At 37.8% G+C, this 21,314-nt stretch overlaps 1 protein-coding gene across 1 annotated transcript in view; it reads right to left on the bottom strand.

The window, feature by feature from the left end:
- Window positions 1-21,314, bottom strand: part of IL1RAPL1 (interleukin 1 receptor accessory protein like 1) — a 737,124-nt gene that overhangs the window by 649,202 nt on the left and 66,608 nt on the right. Inside the window, exons 2-3 of the mRNA XM_057538635.1 lie at window positions 20,831-20,867; window positions 19,756-20,035 (exon numbers count right to left, since the gene is read on the bottom strand). Of these exons, the coding sequence (XP_057394618.1) occupies window positions 19,756-20,035; window positions 20,831-20,867 (317 nt within the window). The remainder of the gene's footprint in view (window positions 1-19,755; window positions 20,036-20,830; window positions 20,868-21,314) is intronic.

The raw sequence follows: 21,314 nt of genomic DNA, 5'->3' as shown, positions 1-21,314 counted from the left end.
GCCAGATCCCCAAATAAATGGCTACCATATAAAGGCTGCTTCCTACAAACACCTGAAACCCTCAGTCTGAGGGCTTTTGTCCGGCCTTGTGACCAAGCTAAGTTTCCATGACTGGCAAGCCAGCAATGCTGGAGAGCTAAAGCTTCTAGAAGAAGCCCTCAGTAAGGAATAGATGGAGAGGTGGTGGAAAAATAACCTGTCTTCCTCTTCCCTTGGGTGTGATAACTCTGAGGGCATATCTACATTTTCTCTGAGTCTTCCAGTGGACCTAATGTCCAGTTGCTCACAGAGTAACTCGCTTTATAATACAAATTTTATTGGCTTCCTTCTCTTCCCCATATTACTTCCCCATTTCTCTAGTGATGCTTCCTTGGGGTCCACTTCTTGGGGTGCCCAATCTAAGACATCCCTGTAGTTAGGTGTTACTCTAAACCCTCCATTCAACTTTCTCACACACTGCTGCCAAATAAACTCCCTAAAACTCAAATCTGATTTTGTCATCCATCTGCTTAAAATCCTTCAGCAGCTCCCTGCATCTTTTAGTGAAAAGTTTTCACCTCTTTAGTTTTGCACCCAAGTCCATGAACTGATACCTTCCTACTTCCATAGCTACATCTCTGAACAACCCAAATCACAGGCACTTTGCTACAGTCATAGACAATCAGAAGGCATGTATAATGATTCTATCCTTGTACTATTTTCCCACCTCCTCCAAACCTCCTTTTCATCTAAGTTTTACGCCTGCATCAGAACTCAACACATATCTTCATGAAGGCTTTTCTGATTTTTATTCAAAATCACACGCCTCATCTATATACCCATTACACTCTGTTCTTTCCACTCTCATAACTTTTGTCATATTAGACATTAATTGTTGACTAAATTAATTTTATCCTTCAAAAGACTGTAAGATTCTTGAGGACAAAGACTTGGCTTTGATTCTTAGCCATCACCTGGCCAAGAGGAGCTCTCAAAGAATGGTTAAATAATTATCTAGATGACACAATAACCAGAATAATTTTCTCTATGGCATATAGGCCATCCTGGATCACTGTCTCCATCTCTTAAGAAAAAAATGAAACTCCTGAGCCTGGTATTCTATCCACAGACACGTCTCATATCTGCCCACAGCTTCCTTTCTAGCTTCTTCTGTATGCACTATTGTGCACTCTTCACTCTAGGCACATACATCTGTTGGTCTTCCCTTCTCAGAGCACCTCTTCCCAAATCACCATGGCTGGCATTGTGCTACTTCCACTGTGTGATATAAAATGTCCTTTCCATTTCTCTATCAGTAAAAATCCATCTCATGTAGCTTCAATGCACCGTTTTGTGTACGCATCCCTGAATCTTCCTGATTGCAGTAACACCCTGTCACCAGATCTCTAACAGCATTTGCCATTCAGTGATACAGATAATTCTTTATAAGTCCATCTACGCTGGTTGACTGTGGTATCTTCAGACAATGTGTGTCTTGTCCATTTTTCTTTCTATCCTCAGAGGACTGCAGGTCTGATGCTTAGTAGGTGTTCAATAAATCTTGTTGAAGGTACAAATAAACAAAAGAGAACAATATTCCAGTTGAGGTGCATTTATTAAAAAAAAGTATATGCATGTTTATGTATACATGTATGTCTGTGTGTATACTGTCTAAAGAATTTAAAAGTTAAATAGTGATAAACAATCTGAACATATAGCCTGATATTTGGAGATCCGATACTAGCAATGAATCGATTTTAAAGAAAAGGATAGCTATCCTGTGGAAAACAATATTTTTATGTGAGCAACAGAGAAAGGGTCTGGAGCAGTGGACATAAATCTCACCTAATAAGAAAGTAATTCCAAAGGTAATGATTAAATCCTGTAATGACAAAAATAACTTAAGTCCTTCATCATGTAAGGACACCAATAAAAACTGTAATTCTTTTAAGATCAGAGGTCTAGTTACTGCTCAGAGCAAACAAGTCTATAGGCCTCACACTGAAACAAAAGAAGGAATTCAGAGCTGCCAATTTTATAGCCTCGTTAAACCAGGGAAGCCACAAACAACTCTTGCTGATGAGGAAATTATGGCAATTACCAAAATTGTCAAGGGAAAGGTATGACAATATGTAAAAATTTCATGGCTTGACTTTAAGATCAGAAATTAATATTCATGATAAACATCAGAGTCAAGGACATAGAGCTTTGCACTCCAGAATTAAAGGTCTTAAACTCTAATTTTAGAGTAGTCTTTAAGTACTGTTTAGACAAACAAAAATGTTATTTCCTCCAGGGGGGCTATTAGGGTAAAGAGAGAGCTGTCATATTCACCTAATTAATGAAAACAACGTTCAGAGATCAAGAAAGTTTGATATTTTCAAATCTTTACTTTGTAAACCAAAGCCTTTGAACAGACATTCATAGTGGCAATTTTCATTAGAAGTACAATTACTTGGAAATTGCGATTTAGGAACTAAAATATTTTCATTCTTTTGTACAAGATATCTACATGGGATTTCCACACCATGTCAACAAAGTTAACACACAGGCTGTTACTCTGCACACTACTGGCTTCCCTAATTAAGAACTTTTCAGAAGGTTGAATAATCTGCAGTGCTCATTCATTTGAAGATCACAGCAGTGGAATCTGGAAGGCACCCTGCTATGTCTTTACTACCTATGATTCCATTTGTAAATTAAATTTAGATGGAGAAGTAAATAGTCTTTGTAAGAAATTAACTATGCAGTACATCGTTAACATTTTAGAAGGAAGATGTATAATTTATATTTAATTAGCTAATATTTTAGAAGGAGGTATATACCTTGTATTCGCTCACTTTCAATCTACTACATGCTGGGTGCCATGTCAAGCACTGGGTCTCCTCCATCGAGAGACTCTTTACATTCCTACGATTTTATAAAGCACCCTGCTGTCCCTGAATCTGTATGGGATATGATTCCCTTAAAAGGATCACTATTACCTGAATATCAATTCTCAAACTTACTGTGGATAAGAAAAACCTGGATGCACATTGAACCGTCAGGTTCCCAGTCCTTGTTTCCCCAGAAATTCTGATTCAGTAGGTATGTGTTAGGATCCAGGAATTTTTTTTAAACTAGTGATTTTTTAAACTGGTGATTATTAAAATCTAATTATACATCAGATCATAATTTGAGAAACAGTGGGTAGTAGTTTTCAACTTTTTTTTGTTACAATTCCCTTGAAAGATCTTAGAAAAATCCTGGGTGTTTTAAGTTGACATCTATTTTTTGTAAGTTTAAAGAAGTTTATTTATTTGCTTAGTAGGAGGGAAGAATATTAAATATTATAAATATCAAAAAGGATAACTGGAAAAAATACATCATGGCATGATTTGATGAAACAGAATTTTCTTTTTTAAGAAAACTATTTGGGGGGGGCGGTTATGTATATCAAATATATGAAAAACAACAAATAAAATTTACCCCTGGGTTTCATCAAATGTATCTTGAAAATATGATAGGTCTTTAAAACATTCCAATTACATTTAATTTAGTATCACTACTATATGTTGTTTTGGCTGTTCTGAATTGAGAGTATACCAACTTGGATTAAGCTTCAAACTCATCAGAAATACTGTAAGACAGAGAAGATCTCTGAGTTTAAGTGGCCTTGATTTTTCAAACTAATATTTCAGACTATCCTTTTGTTTGACACCTAAGTCCGTTTTGCATACAATACATCATAATGCAATTTCACTTCTGTAAAGTAAAAGAAGTGCTACTGTGAGTTATCAGGCAATTTTACACAAGAGTACATATGGAAGTTGAGGTTCTGGAGATGAATTTCCTTCAAACTACCTTTGTGGCACACCCCTTGGGAATTCTTTGTGCAACCCCAGAAATATTTGGATTTCAGTTAGAAGAGTGCAGACTTTGAGAGTGAGCCTATACACCAAGTAGGCTAGGTTGGCCTGTTAGCTGATCTTAAGGCACCCTAATCTTTTCCTTCTTAAAAGCCAGGGCACAAGTAATTACTCTGTGAAAGACTCTTCCAAAACAGACTGCCAGCCTAGTCTAGGAAGAATCTCATCTGGTTTAATTCACTGCTGTGCTCCCAATGGCTAGTCCAGTAGCTGGTGTAGAGTAGATACTTAATAATCTACTAGAAAATTCGTTCAATTCAGAATGAATACAGTATCAAAAATTCCTAGACATTTCAATCATATCAACTACGTGCAACCAATTCCAAAGCTTCTTCAGTAACAGAAAGAGTATTCCTGTTTTAATGTAAAATAATGGTTTGCCATTTAGTGGATTGGTTTACAGTGTCAAGGCCAGAAAGACAGCCTAACCCTCAATATTAGGATAGATCAAGTGAAAATTTGTTGCCAGATTATTGTAATCATTCTTCAAACACAACGCCATCAAAGTTAATTGAAATGATAACTGTGTATAAACTTACTTACTTGAAGCAAATAAAGGAAAGTCTCCCTGGAATATCAGGAAAATAAGTAACTTATAAAATCTTTAAAAAAAAAACTCTATTGAGGAGTAATTGACAAATAAAATTGTACACATTTAAAGTGTACAATGTGGTGATTTGATATACTATGTACTGTGGAATGATTACCAACATCAAGATAATTAATACATCCATCACCTAATTATAAATTTTTTTAAAAAATGAATTTTTATAATCGTCAGTGATTATGGAGTCGGAGGATCCAGCTTGATTTTCAATATTTCTAAATATTAGCTTTGTGTTCTAATATCCTTTCCACATCTACATTACAGGACTCTAGGCAAAATGTAAATGTATAATATAAACATATTACAGGAAAGAGCCAATAATCGTTTGATGTTACCATTTCAAAACAAAGGCTAAGAGCCACACGTGGCTACTTCAAATTAAATAACACTTAAAATTCAGTTCTTCTGCTGCACTAGGACCATGGGATAACCTTGTGAATGGAAGTCACATGCTAAGCACTGCAGTCTGGGCCTTGACAAGCCCTGAAACTATCATACAAGTTCAGGAATGCCTATCTTTTACTTTACATGGGAGAATAAACTATCTTACTTAAGCTACTTTTCTATAATATGAAGTATAACTAATGATGTGATATTGCTTTAAAGTAGTGTTTTCATTTCTTTTTCTTTTTCTCTTTTTTGCTTTTCGGGCAATGTAAGACATTTTCCTGAAACCACTGGACCATACTTCAGATGTTACTCATTCACTCCATAACCCTGACTCTTTTATAGGACTATCTTTTATGACATTCATGGGAGAAAATGGGGATCTGTAACTGAGAGAGATAATGAAATCAGTTAAGTGCTTGTTCAATTACCTCTTTTAAGTTTTTGTTTCATAATCTCAGATTCTATATCATGAAGCTGTTACTAAATGGAAACCCTCCTGAAAGCCAGAAATGCCACTGTAAAACCTGCATAAATCTAGGCCACAGAGACTGATGAGAAAAGTCTTACTGATTCTTCACCTAAGCTTTAGAGAAGATGAATATATGGAGTTTGTATGTAGCCTAATCAGAGTAAGCTGGTTGTCTATTTATTTCCTGGACAATGAGAAATTTTCTGGGAACCAGAACTAGAAATACTTGAAAGAGCAGGGATTTGTCCAGCCAATTCTTCTTCAGGAATGTTGATGAGGTAATTCTATAATTGGCTGTGAGTGAATCTGGGCAGAGGGAGAGGCTACTGAGGGCAGGATGCATATGCATATGTATACGTTGGGGACAGCTATGGTGGTATTGAGAACATTAATATTTCTTAATCCTTTCGGGAATTTTAAAGAAGGAAGGCTGTGGAAATAAAAAAATAGAAGTTTGTTCAAGAATATGCATTATTGGGGCTTCCCTGGTGGTGCAGTGGTTGGGAATCCGCCTGCCAATGCAGGGGACACGAGTTCGAGCCCTGGTCTGGGAAGATCCCACATGCCGCGGAGCGACTAGGCCCGTGAGCCACAGTTGCTGAGCCTGCGCGTCTGGAGCCTGTGCTCCGCAACAAGAGAGGCCGCGATAGTGAGAGGCCCGCGCACCGCGATGAAGAGTGGCCCCCACTTGCCGCAACTGGAGAAAGCCCTCGCACAGAAACGAAGACCCAACACAGCCATAAATAAATAAATAAAATTTTTTTAAAAAAAGGCTTCAAAAGGAGCCAGAGTTTAGTTAAAAAAGGAAAGAATATGCATTATTCATTCAACATGTACTGACAGAGTGTTTACCGCATGCATAGCAAAAATGATCTATTGAGTCATTTCAGTATATGTGGAGGGATGCTTCTTGGCTGTGCCAAAATTGGCTACTAATTTCCCCTCAATATCTGCTTCCTCTTCTTCCTCAGTGTAGCAGATACTTTTGGTATCCCACTCAGAATTTCTTCACCAGCTGTTGTACCCATACCTCAGCTGCTGTGGGTGTTGACTGGACAAAGCTCACACCTGTACCCTTTTCCAGAGACTCATCTTAGCATGACAAGAGCCACCTGGATAGAGATGACTGTGAAGTCCAGGCCCTGCCCCCTTGCTTCAAGGGAGGATAAATTCTGTGGTGCAATTTATGTTCCACAGCTCCCTGTGGGATCAGGATGAGTCTAGACTTTTGAAAAGTCACCATTTCCTGGCTTTTTCTCTTGAGTGCACTCCTCAGTAGATCACTTGCACAAGAATCCCTGTCTTGGGCTTTTCTTCTAGAGAAACGAATTTAAGATCCTCAGGAATAGACCTCTATGTTGTTATCAGGCACATGGGTACTAATAATAAAAACCACATATCCCAGTCACCACTACAGTTTCATGTTATTATGTGAACAAGTTCTAGCCAATGAGATGTAAGGAGAAGTGACATAAATAACCTCTGGGTCTTGTTCTTAAAAGTGGAAAGGACCATGTTCTTTGTTCCTTTCATTACATATTGCTGCTTATACTAACATGGATATGGTGGACAGAACTTCATCTTGGAAAATAAGGATGAGGACCATACCCCAGGGAGAACGGAGTGGAGACAGAAAAGAAACCTGAGGCTTACACAATTCACAATTAGGCAGACATCATATAAGCTCTGAACTACCTACATCTGGAATTTTCTTTGAGCAGAAAGCTTCTCTTGTTTAAGCTACTGTTACTTCTAAGATTTTTGTTATATACAAATAACCTGTCCCCAAACCTGACAACTGATCAAAACATTTTTCTTTGCTCAGATCTCAGTGGTCATATATGCATAATCGGAGATGCAAAGATAAACAAGATGTTAAATCTCTGCCATTAAGGAGCATTAGCTCCTTAAAGGAAAAGAAATTTGAGCAAAGTATGGACTTTAGTTAATTTAAAAAAAAGAAAACAGACTAACAAGTAGACTAGCATAGAACCTAGAAAGGACCCCAGACCTCTTCCTTTATTTATTCAAGTGCTGTGTCAGGGAGCTATGGTGGGAACTCTATTTAAGGCTTTCCTAGAGTGACGGCTTAAAGTCAAGGCAACTTTATTTCTCAAGACCCTCAGATTTTGTGGTGAAAAAGTTTAGGTTTGTACTGGAAAAGTATAAGATGTGCCTCTTGCTATTTTTTCCTTTTATTTGTTTCCCATAGCAACATCCAATCAGGCTCTCAACATCCAATCAAGCACCATCTCTGATGTAGTTTTAACTTCCCAAAGTGATCTTGAATCTTTTTTCCTTGCTATACCTACCATTAATACTCTAACCGTAGCCCCCATCACTTCACACCCTAATTATTGTAAAAACCCCTTGTCTGTTTTCCACGTTCCAATTTCTGTAAACATTCATATACTTGCTGGAAGATAATTCCAGAAAAACTGCTTTCAGCTTTCCATTCCTTGCTTTATACTTAGCTGCCATTTAAGTCTTAGCATCTGTTTTACCCTTCTTTACAGCCATCCCTCTCACCATCACCTACAAAACCCCATTTTGCATCAAAACTGATCTAGTCACTCTATTATGAATAGACTGTGGTTTTTTTCTTTGTTAATAACAATAGCAGTTTCTACTTTTGGCTTACCTATTTGCAGTTTGCAAGGCATTTTCTAGATCAGAGGTCAGCAAACTTTAGCCTGCAGGCCAAATCCATCTACCACCTATTTTTGCAAATAAAGTTTTATTGGAGGACAGCCGCACTCATTCCTTTATGTATCGTCTGTGCCTCTGTCCTGCTACAACAGCAGAGTTGAGTATTTGCAATAGAGACTATATTGTCTGCAAATCTAAAACTTTTACCATCTGGCCCTTTACAGAAAAAGTTTGCCAACCCTTGTTCTAGATCATTTTAAAATTTTTCTTATACTAGTCTTCATGAAACCCTTCTGACAGGGAAAATTTTCTCCATCACACTTTCCCTAGCCATGTGTTTATTTTTCAAAGTCCTGCTCAAATCACAGGCTCTTCGTGAGCCCTTCTAAGAACAGTCTCTTTATTGTCTTCCCTACAGTCATTAGGTTATTCTTATTTTTTTCTTGGGAACCACATACAAAATTAGACTTAGAAAGAACCTTGGATAACCGGAGCTTCATAGTCAACTTTTTCACTTATCCTAAACTTTGTTGATCAGCTGCTATTACTTTATTAGGCCTATTCACTTTATCTTTGCTTACTGCACCAACATTAGCAGTTAGGGGAAGGGGAAGCTGGGACAAAGTGAGAGAGTAGCATTGACATATATATATACATTACCAAATGTAACATGGATGGCTAGTGGGAAGCAGCTGCAGAGCACAGGGAGATCAGCTCGGTGCTTTGTGACCACCTAGAGGGGTGGGATAGGGAGGGTGGGAGGGAGGCCCAAGAGGGAGGGGATATGGGGATATATGTACACATATAGCTGATTCACTTTGTTGTACAGCAGAAACTAACACAACATTGTAAAGCAATTATACTCCAATAAAGATATTAAAAAAAATTTAAAAATAATAGAGTACAAAAGTATGACCACCAATAGTCTTGCTGGATTGTCAATGGCCTCTCTGCCTGGCACATATATTGTTTGCAATTTTAAAATTTCCTCGAGGTAATTGCCATTTATATCATATCATAGACATTCAGTAATGTTTGTGAAATATGATAAATGTACATGTTATAGCCATGACTGAAAAGGGCTCATAGTAATTCATTTTACCTAAAATAGAAAAAAAAAAAGGGATACGTAAGAACTTAGCATTTACCTTTATGTGCCTAATTATTTTACAAATGTATATTTCAGCAGCCAACCTATTCCATATTAGTTTGATACTTTTTGGAGAAAATTTATTAGTCTCTGTCTTCCCTGAACCTGCCACCATTGATTTCAAAGAATTTTCAAAGCTTTCTTTCTTATAAGACTTAGAAAGATAAGACAAAGCTTTTCTCAGTCCAGTGATCTAAGAAACTATCCCATCATCACTTGAGCAGAATTTATTTCATCTTCTTAGTATTTAGGAAAAAAATGGCTATTATGTTGCAGACATGTATTTTCAGGATGATTAAAAAATCAGTAAATTGAATAGCCAATTCACACAGCTCTAGGCTTTTACTTCCAACAATTGGGTTTGTTGTTTCTGAAAAGAAAGCACTCAGAAAGACAACAATCTGGCTAATTATTGCCCTGTTCAAAAATAGTTCAGTCCTTTAGAAAACACCTTCAAGTCTCAGACACGGAAAGAAGGGTAAACTTTAGTATCTGTCCTAGGTTGATTTACCACCTCAGCATGATCTCCAAGAATTATCAGAATTATGAAACTGGAAATTCTCTTTGAGGCCTATTATGGCAAGAGACACATGTTCCCACCAAAAGATTATAGAAAGAGTAACTGATATGCAGTTCTATAATTTCAGTTTATCATCCGTATAAGACACTGCACCCAGACTTGAAACCTTAAAGACTTTCAATTGTATTTCAATGGATTTTTTAAAGGGCTACCTTATGTAGGCTTAATTGCATTTTTTATAGCCTATAAATTACAGCTGATATTCTCAAGGGTATACTGTGGTTTCAATTAAGAGAGGTAGTTTAACAATTAGGAGACCAAGACCGTGAAACTACATTAGGTCCTTGAAACACATATGCATATGATCATTAAGATTTCTGGGTAAGATATAAAACACTTATATGGGCTTTGATTGTCCTGAACAAATGGAGACTCCTTGGGGCATAAATGTTTAAGACTTTCTAAAATGATGCTGACATTATTTATCCTTTGATCTAAGAATGACTTGATCTTTAAGCAATAATCACATAAAACAATAATAAATATTAAAATTATCATCTATCATACAGATTAAAATGAATGAAAACTTATTTCTACTACACCTATAGCTGTTACTTGTTGGTCTTTTAGGCCTAACATATTATTACTGTTTACTTCCACCTGGTGACAGTGAGGGTATATTACAGGGAGAGAATAAAACAGTGTTTTGGAATACCAAAGGTCATGATGGAGGATAAGCAGTTCATAACTGGCGTTAATTTCAGATAAGAGCTGTCATAAGAAATGGAATTATTATTTTTTTCATGGAAAATGATAGGAATCAGAAAATGGTATAATTTTGGCTATGCCAACGTTTTCCACAAGGCATTCTAAGAACATTAACCCCAATCACTATTTTATTCAGTAACTATTTTGTGGGTGCATTCTCACTAACAACACTATCTCACACTGACTCTGAGGGGAATCACATCAGTGATAATAAGTTTGGGATGCAATGCATACTGTATCATCCAGAGAAGGTTGCTTAAAAGGTCTTGGAGGAAACCTCTGAGATACTTAGCTATGAAGGTATATGAGGCATACACTAAGACTAGCTAAGCAAAGGGGTGTCTAAGAATCTGGTGCACTGTCTTCCAGCACCCTGACTCAAAAGTAGAGAGACAGCAGTCTTAAATATACTTGTGGGTGTGGCCTCTGCTTAATGGAATAGATTACAATTTAATACATAAAAGGCTCACAAGCATTTTAAGAAATCGTCCTAGTTTGTTGATAAAGTTCCAATTAAAAAGAGGCCTCTGGGCCCTTAGCTTTCCACAGAAAAGAAGAGGATGGACCCAAAAGCCACAGAGAACCACTCCCAGTAAGCAGAACTGGGCCCTAATCAAAAAACGGCTGACGTGTGCCCAGCTGGGTTTTAGAATTGCTATGGGTCAGTGACTGCTCTGTATCTCTCACACATTTTGGATAGGATTATTTAGCTTAGTTATTTTATTCCTGTCTGACCACAGAATGTTGGGTGTGTAAGGGTTAGATAACAAGTCTTTCTAGCTCACAGACCTTTGGATCAAGAGGAACCACTCTTGAGCGGTTGTACTCAAGGAACTAAGCATGAAGAACCTCATTTACACGTAGGTAATGAGATCCTGGACTTGTAGCCTTATCTTGATGTCACAATAAGACTTTGGGGGTCTTAGGAATGGGGTGAGTGTACTTTGCATGTGTAAGGGCAGGGATTACTAGGGGCCAAAGGGCAGACTCTGTTGTACTGTTATTTTGGTGATCCCACCAAAAAAACACATCTTGTGGAATTCAGGCTCTTGTTAAGTCTCCTCCCATATTAGCTCTAGACTCGGCTAATGGGCTATTAGTAAGCATGATGCAAATAGATGCTTGTACAGATGTCTTCATACATTCTGAGTTGCCATATAAAATGTCTGGCTATCCTGCTGGAGAGACAGTTGGAAAGACCACGTGGAGGAAAGGAGACCCTGAGAATTCATGGAGAGAAAGAGGCTCAGCCAATCCTGTATCCTAGTTGATTCCAGCCTCAAGTGACTATGGGCAAAATCAGCGGAAGAACAACCAAGCTGAGTCCAGCCCACACTGCAGAATCATGTGTAAATAAAATAGTTGTTGTTTTAAGCCACTTAGCTTGGAGGTGTTCCCCCCCATAATAGATAACTGAAACAATTGTCATTGGAGCAGTTTGATAAAAGTAGAAAGATGATAAACATATACTGGATCTTCTTCAAGAAATATAGCTCTATATTTTTCAGATAGGCAGTGAAAAATGGAATTTCAGATGAAGGAACAAAGAGTAAAAGAGTAAGGAAAATTCATACTGTAATCTGCAAACAGCAGACAGGATGGTGAGAACACAGCACAAAGTGCCTATGGAGACAAACACCCAAGATGAGTCTAGAATGAAAGGTTGAAGCTGGGTTGTAAAGGGACGTGTACACCAAGCAAAGTCTTCAGACTTCATACTGGGTGATAGGGCCCATTAAAGACTTTTAGGTACAGAAATGAAATAATATCTCTGTTGTGGACATATAATTCCACAACAGTGTGGAACAGTAACTAAAATAGGAAAAATCTGGAGGCAGAGAAACCACTTGAGAGGACATTGCAATCACTTGGAGAGTAGAAATTAGTATGAACAACAAAGAATGAATTCAAAAGACATTTCTAAGGGTACATTGGACAGGTCTTAGTAGCAATTAAGGCAAGGTAAAGAACGTTAAGGAAACAATGATAAGTGGTAATTTTCTAGCTAGTGTTACTGGAATGATAGTGATTCTATTTATCAGAAAAAGAAAGGAAACATCTGAGGAGGAGGTAGCTTTGTTGAGGTAAGTATCAAAATAGATTTTGGTACATGTTGAAGTCAATGTGTCTTTTAGACAAATAGGAAGAGGGGACTATTAGGAAAGTGCAAATATATTTCCGGTGCTTGTGAAAATGTTTGGATTTAGTTTCTGAGTCATTAATAAGTATTTATTAAGTGAAGCTACTGGAATAAATAAGAAGGATCGGGGAGCAGTGGTTCACAAGCTGACTGCACAACAGAATCATCTGATACCTGGATTTAACAGATCTGAGGTGGTACACGGGCATCAGTAGTTTTTACAAGCTCCCCAGTTAATTCAAATATGCAGCCAAAGTTGAGAGCAACCGATGTAGAAGAATAAAGGGAGAGAGTTGAAAACAAAATTCTGGTAAACACTAGCATTTAGGGAAAATTCAAAGAAAAGGTGTTCCAAGGAAATTTACTAAGTCATATATCAGAGAGCTAATAGTAGACATGGTAAAGGTCAGTGTTAAAACCAAGAGAGACCCAAAGGATCTGGCAATTCGAATTTCTTTGGCCCTTCCACGTAAAATTTTAATAGAGTAGCAATGAAGTCAAACAGTCTTTCATCATCTCCACTCTACTCTTAAACCCTTCCAATCAGTTTTTATTTTGGTTACTGTATTTTTCAGTTGCTTAATTTCCATCTGTTTCTTTTTATAACCTATTTTTCTTTGCTGAGATTTTCCATTATTTTCATCGGTTTTCAGAGATTTTGTAGTTACTTGCTGAAGTATTTTTATGATCATTGTTTTAAAATCCTTGTCAGATTCATCTCATTGTTGGTATCTTTTCTCATTAATGTTGTAATTTTCCTGACTCACGGTCAGGTCAGTGAGTATTTTTCTTTTTTTTTTTTACTCTATCCTGATCATTTTAGTTATTATAGGGATGTGGATCCTATTTCATCTTTTTTTTTCTTTTTTTTAATAAAGGCAATCCTCCTGTTGAAATGTAATATGTGGGCCAAGTGGATATGTATGTTCAGCTTCCTCCTCAGCCATGCTGACATCTTCCTGCCTTGTCGCCTCCAGCTCACTTCCTACTGGGCTCCACTGACACCAGAGGAGGGAAGGTCGAAAATTGGATGCCAACTAGCCCTACCTCGCACCACCTCGTCCTGCCTTTTTGATGGTAGAAGCTTTGCTCCCCACTGATACCAGAGAAGTGGGGTGAAGACGAGCAGTGACTAGCCCTGCCTCACAGTGCGTCGTAGATCCTCATTGCTGCCAGCTGGGGGTGGAGACTCAGGTCATCACTAGATTCCACTGACACTTCTCTTGCAGAAGAATATAATTCCTGCCTAGTTCCTCTGGGTGAAAGATGGAAGATCAGGACCCCACTCATGTGTGCTGACTCTACCATAGCATGGGGATCATATTATTGCCGCCTGCTTCCGCCAGGCAAGGGATGGAAGATTAGCTCCCTGCTAGGCCCTGCCAACATCATCTGGTGGGACAAGTGGAGCAGTGTGGTCATGTCATTCCTCAAGTCCTGAGGTTCCTAGACAATCCTTCTTTCCACCATTCACAACACTTGCTTTGCTTGTTGGTTGTGTTCTATCCAGCCTTTTCAGTTGTAAGGGGAGGACTGGGAGGAAGGCAGCTACTCCATCTTGGCAGAACCCCATTCTGTTTTAAACTGTGGCCACAGTATCTATAACAATTTATTGCACACTTATTTTCTCTGATGCAAATGATTTGAAGGTAAAAAAAAATGTTTTTTAAAAGTCTTTGTAATTCTAGCATTAGCATATTACCTAGCGATCAGTAGTTATTTCTGAAATGGATGACTGAGTAAATGGATTTAACTGAGTACCTTTTGATAGATGCTTAATATGTGCTTTCAATGAGAAAGAAGAACTTTTTAGTCTCTAAAGAGAAAATCAAGACTTGAACAAAGGAAATAGATACTAGATAAAATACATTTTATATATGTAATTTGAAAAAGTATGCTTTTAGAAAGAACTTAACACACAAAAATCAAGCATACTTCTAACAATGTTAACAATGTACATGTTGAAAATGAAATTCAAAAGGCACTATGGGGCTTCCCTGGTGGCGCAGTGGTTGAGAATCTGCCTGCTAATGCAGGGGACGCGGGTTCGAGCCCTGGTCTGGGAGGATCCCGCATGCCGCGGAGCGGCTGGGCCCGTGAGCCACAGCTGCTGAGCCTGCGCGTCTGGAGCCTGTGCCCCGCAACGGGAGGGGCCGCGGTGGTGAGAGGCCCGCGCACCGCGATGAAGAGCGGTCCCCGCACCGCGATGAAGAGTGGCCCCCACTTGCCGTAACCAGAGAAAGCCCTCGCACGAACTGAAGACCCAACACAGCCAAAAATAAATAAATAAATAAATAAATAAATTAAAAAAAGAAAAAAAAAACTGAATTATTTAAAAAAAAAAAAAGGCACTATGATTTATAAACACACCAAAGAAAATGAAATAATTCTGTATAAATTCCACAAAATGTGTACAGGATTGTATGATGAAAAATACAAAATGCTGATGAAGAAATCAAAAAAAGAAATCCTAAATAAATGGAGAGGCCTACTGCATTCATAGATTAGGAGTTTCAACATAGTAAAGACAGTAATTTTCCTCAAATTGAGCTATATAGGTTTAATGCAATGCTTACCAATATTCCAGTATAGTTTTTTGTAGACATAGATAAGCTTATGCTAAAATTTATATGGAGAGGAACAGGCCCTACAACAGCTAAAAGAATCTTGAAAAAGAAGGATAAAGTGGGAGGACTCACTCTACTTGATATTTAGTCCTACTATACAGCTATAGCTACACTAACCATGACAGAGTGGTACTGGCCAAGGGACAGACACATAGATCAAAGGTATAGAATACTGAATCCAGAAATAAACCCAAGCAAACATGCCCAACAGATTTTGAATAAACATGCAAAAGCAATTCCATGGAGGAAGCTAAACTTTTTCAACAAGTGGTGCTGGAGCAACTGAACATCTATCGAAAAAGCTAAACCTTGACCAAAATAAACCTTATACCTTATATAAATATTAATTCAAAGTGGATCAGAGACAAATATAAAATGTAAAGCAATAAAACTTTTGGCAAAAAAACAATAATTTTAAAAACAAGAGAAAATTTTCAGGATCTAGGACTAAGCAAAGAGTTCTTATATTTTTGTACCAAAAACACAATCCGTAAATTGAAAAAAAATAATGAATTGAACCTCATCAAAATTAAAAACTTTTGCTCTTCAAAAAAGCCTGTTAAGGGCTTCCCTGGTGGCGCAGTGGTTGAGAGTCTGCCTGCCAATGCAGGGGACACGGGTTCCAGCCCTGGTCTGGGAGGATCCCACATGCCGTGGAGCGACTAGGCCCGTGAGCCACAATTGCTGAGCCTGCGCATCTGGAGCCTGTGCTCCGCAACAAGAGAGGCCGCGACAATGAGTGGCCCCCGCTTGCCACAACTAGAGAAAGCCCTCGCACAGAAACGAAGACCCAACACAGCCATAAATAAATAAATAAATAAATAAAATTTAAAAAAAAAAAAGCCTGTTAAGAGGATGAAAAGACAAACTACAGATTGGCAGAAAATATTTGCAAACCACATATCCAAGAAAGGATTAGTGCCTAGAATATACAAAGAATCCTCAAAACTCAACAGTAAGAACACAAATAATCCAGTTACAAAATGGGCAAAAGACATAAACAGACATTTCACTGACGAGTATAAAGATGGCCAATCAGCACACGAAAATCCGTCATTAGCCATTAGGGAAATGCAAATTAAAACCATGAGATATCATGATACACTGATGGGTACAATGGAAAACAGTGACAATACTAAATGCTGCAAGCATGTGGAGAAACTGGGTCACTCACATATTGCTGGTGGGAATGTAAAATGGTACAGATACTTTGGAAAATAGGTGGGCAGTTTCTTATATGATTAAACATGCAACTGTCATACAAGTCAAATTCACTCTAGGGCATTTATCCCAGAGAAATGAAAACTTATGTTCACTAAAAATGTACATGAATGTTCATAGAATATTTATTTTCAGTAGCACAAAATGGAAACAATCCAGATGTCCTTCAATGAGTGAATGAACACTGTGGCAATGTCCATACCATGTAACACTACTTAACAATAAACAAGAATGAAAAACCCAATTCCAACATATTTTTTCGTCTTTTTTTTTTTTTTTGGCCGCACCGCACAGCATGTGAAACTTCCCTAACCAGGGATCAAACCCATATCCCCTGCAGTGGAAGCGCAGAGTCTTAACTGCTGGACCACCAGGGAAGTCCCTCCAACATTCCTGAATTGCAAAAAATAGATATGGAGAACAGATTAGTGATTGCTGGGGGTTTGGGATTGGGGTGGGGAGGTGGATATGGACAACAGAAGGGATCCTCGAGGTGATGGCATTGTTCTGTACCTTGAATGTATCATTGTCAATATGCTGATTATGATTTTGTACTATAGTTTTACTTAATGTTACCAGTGAGAGAAACTGTCTAAAGGATTCATGGCATCTCTCTATATTATTTCTTGCACATGAATATGAATCTACAAAATAAACTTTTAGTCAAAAAATAGTGTGCCAAACAACTTAGTGTGTTACAATTTAGGGGACATTAAATTACTTACACAAGCACCAGCTAGCTATGCATATGAAACTGCTAATAGGGCATAACTCGGAAGAGGAGGATTAAAAAATCGGGAGTCAAGAGGAAAGGAAATTTTCATTTTTTTAAAAGTAAACTTATTCTTTTAACTGGCAGTAAAGGAAAAGAAAATAGTTACAAAGCTCTCCTTCATTCACTTTTTCATGTAAAAATAAAATAAACATTCAAGAAGGAGAAGATTGAGTAAAAAGCCAGGTACCATGGAACAAAGAATTATGTGGTATTATTCTATCCAAAATAGCTACTTATAGATGGGGGTAGGAAAGCTCTTGTTCATTATACTGAGAGTAATTTTAGGTGCTTCTGTTATTTACACCATTGACTTGTACATATTTAGGTGTAAACACTGTACATGAAAACGCTTGTTAAAACTTTTCATTGATAAGTTAATAACCCAGAACACTTATAAGAAAGACTAGAACCTTTGAGTAGCAGCTAACATTTTCAAACTTCTAAAACTCTTTGTAAGTGGATTATTTAAAAACGAATGGTGACAGTTTTGTGGTCTGATAGCTAACAACATGCCAAAATGTCAGTGACTCAACTAACAGCCCTGGGCTCCCTTCACGTCATCAGCACCAAGACATCCTATTTAAACTGCTGTTTATAATGATTTTGAGTCCCGCTTTCCAAATTGGAACAGGAAGCCGGATCAACACTAGCTTCAAATCAATTGGAACACTCGAATTCCAGTGACAAAAGCATCTTTCCCTGCAGTTTATCGTTTTCTCTAGAATACCACTTGACACATATAAAACTTTAAGGTGTTTGTCTTTTAGTTTCACCTTCCATTAAAATATAGACACACGAACATATGGCAAATGTCACTGTTTTTGAAATTTTGTGACCTTCATTCATTATTGCAACTATAAATTCAGAGACATTTTAACGCAATTTCTCAGAGCATTGGATCACTGTGTATATTTAAACACATAAAAGAACTGCAACTTCAGTGCTTCAGAAATTCAGATTACTAACATAAACACATCCTTATTTTCCCATCAACAATAAATAACGAAATTAAGTGTTAGACTATGGACATTCAGCTCAATTCTAATCTCAGATAAATGAGGACATACATTTGCCTATCTTGAAGAATCACCTACACATGCATCAACAATCAGAAATAATGCTTTTTAAAGAAATGCAGGAGATATGAAATTAAATCTAATAACTATTTGTCAAGTAAGAATAGCCAGTCCAAACAGTACTCTCTAACTATATTAGTATGGCAATTATTTATCAATGCACCTATAAAAACTTTACTTCTATTAAGAGTTATGTTTCAACATAAAAGGGTTGGATTCCCTTTTTTAAGGGAAAGAACAAGAGTTGGCAAAGGAATAGTGCATTTGTTCTTTTATAATTCATTCCACATTTTCCCCAAGCAGAACTTTATTTGCATTCATTTATATTTTCCAAAATGAACTCTAATTTATATGATGTTGTCAGTGTTAAAAAGATAAAGTTATGTTTAACTTTCATCCGGCTTTGACCTATTTTAACATCCTAACACACTTGTAGCCATAACCCTCCATAAAGGTTATTCTTATAGGTTGATGACGAGCGGGAGACACAAACCTTATGATAGAGGAGTAATAGCTGCTAATGAGAATTTCAGAAGTGGAAGTCGAATTTTGATTTGAAAAAGACACTAGGTGATTCTGAGACTTTCTCCAAATTGAGAATCAACTGCTTTAGATTTGGCTTTATATATAAGTCGAAATACGGACACAAAGAAATAGATTTAAACACACCCTCTATATGCCTATACCCTGCTTTGCCAATGTTCTTATAGTCTAATGACATCCACAGTCATTCAGAGTCCATGAAGGGCTAAATGCTTAAACTGAGCCTTTTAACTGCTAATGTGATACATGGATATTGTCTCAACGCATTATCATTAAGCAAAGTACATATATCTCTTCCAAAAGCAGACAAAGATATGTAGATGTGTGATGGGTTTCTTTGTGGATTAAGGGCACAGGCTTTGTTATTAACTTTTGCATTGGCCCTGAGGGACCCAAAATATTTTTGTATTGACTCAGCATTTTTAGTCAATAAAATGATCTGGAACATAGCCTTTGCATTCCCTAACATGGCAAGGCTGCTTTCCTCTTCCTGTGCACATACACGTTACCTAAATCATCTTTGCAGATGTGTTTGAACCAGAGGTATCTGTGCTCTATCTGTCTGTGAAGGGCAATAACAAAATGTTACAACCCATTTAGCAATAAACTATGCATCCTTTCTGCAAGTCTTTGCTTACATTTTATTTGCAACATTTCACCTCCTCTATAAATTTTATTTCATAGTCTTTAGTAATTTCTGGCAACATAAGTAGATACCCAGATGGTATCTCTTTTCTCCATAAGCCAGAGATAATGTCTCAATATAAATTCCAATGCCAACTTTTTACGATTTAGATTCTAAATTTTAGAAAGCAGCAACACACACAAATATTGAGACCATACCTTGAGGTGAAAGGGATAGCAGCAAAATTTAGGTATAAGAAAGCAACATGTGATATAATTGATTCAACAGTAACAAAATTAAGAGGATACCTGATGACACAGGCGTAAAGACCACTGTCCTGCAGTAATGTTGGCCGGAACCAAATGGAGTCCTCTTCCTTGCTCATTCTACTTCCATCAAAGGCTATTGGCTCTTCAAAGTCTCCGGGGCCAGAGCTTTTGTACCACATCAAACTGAGTCCAGCACTTTGGGCTAGGGAGTAATTGGCTCTGATATAACCATAAAAGAGTGCACATTTGATTCGAACAGGCTCTCCCACCAAAACTTGGTATTTCTTGATATCGACAGACCAATCTGTGCATCCATCAGCTGTAGTTTAAAAAGACAGAAAGAGAGAAAGAAAAAACATTAGAGAAAAATGGAAGCAATTAGTTCATTCATTCATTTATTCATTCAACAATATTTATTGAGCATCTATACTGGACAAGATTCTTCTCTAGGCACAGACAATGCAGCAATGGATAAAACTCAGAAGGGCACTGAAAAGTAATTTATCCTACTAACAAACAATATATTCATCACTTAGTTTGCTTCTGCTGATATTTATTCTTAGCTTAAATCAGTGTCATGGTTATTGGCTTATGGCCTTCTCATTCTAAATCCACATGTTTGCCTGTTCTTTGAAAATGGATCTGGACCTGTGAAATAGTTTTCCTTTGCTAGCTGGCACTGATGCTTTGTTAGTGAAGTGTTCTGGAGAGAGAGAAAGGAAAGGGTTTGCTCCCTGGTTCCAGCATGCTTGCTTGGAAGGCTCTTGCAGTGTGCAAGGCTTTTCCAGAACGTGGCTCCTGCAGCGGGTGCTTCTCCAGGATGCAGGTCCTGCAGTACACGGTAGCAGCTTGGTAATTTTTTAGCAGATCCTCAGGTGAGACACCTTCTCATGAACAGCTTTCCCAGATACCTTAGAAGGCAAGTCCCTGTCCAATTGCAGAGGGCAGACTTCCAACCAGTTCTACCAGTGTGCCACCTCAGTGACTTCTGCCATTCAGTAAGCCATGAATTTTCCCAGTAAGGTTTGGCTCTCACTCTGGGAATGGGAGGATGTGAGCTTTTCTTTGGGTGCTCTCAGTTAGGGGTAATGGCAGCCATTCCTCTATTCTTTACAGTTATCTTTTGTTACAGACTGAATGTTTGTGTCCTCCTAAAATTCATATGCTGAAGGCTTAATCCTGAATGTAATGGTATTTGGAGGAGGGGCCTTTGGGAGATAGTTAGGTTTATACGAGGCCATGAGGGCAGAACCCTTAGGAAGAGAGTAGTGCTCTTATAAGAGACACCAGAGCTTGCAACCTTTCTCTTTCTCCTTCTGAGTACTTATAAAGAAGATGCCACGTGAGCACACAGCTAGAAGGTGGGCGTCTATAAGCAGGAAGGAGGGCCCTCACCAGAAACCAAATCAGCCAGCACCTTGATCTTGAATTTCTCAGCCTCCAGAACTGTAAATTTCTGTTGTATAAGCCACCCAGTCTATGGTATTTTGTTATGGCAGCCTGAGCAGACTAATACATCATTCCTTCTTACTAGCCAATCCTTCATTACTCCAATAACCTATTACATTGAAAAAATCTTTATATAAGCTTTCCTTGTT

This window comes from Balaenoptera acutorostrata, chromosome X (assembly GCF_949987535.1).
Source record: "Balaenoptera acutorostrata chromosome X, mBalAcu1.1, whole genome shotgun sequence".
Lineage (NCBI taxonomy): Eukaryota > Metazoa > Chordata > Mammalia > Artiodactyla > Balaenopteridae > Balaenoptera > Balaenoptera acutorostrata.
The sequence above is the reverse complement of the archived record's forward strand: the minus strand, read 5'-3'. Positions and strand labels throughout refer to the sequence as shown.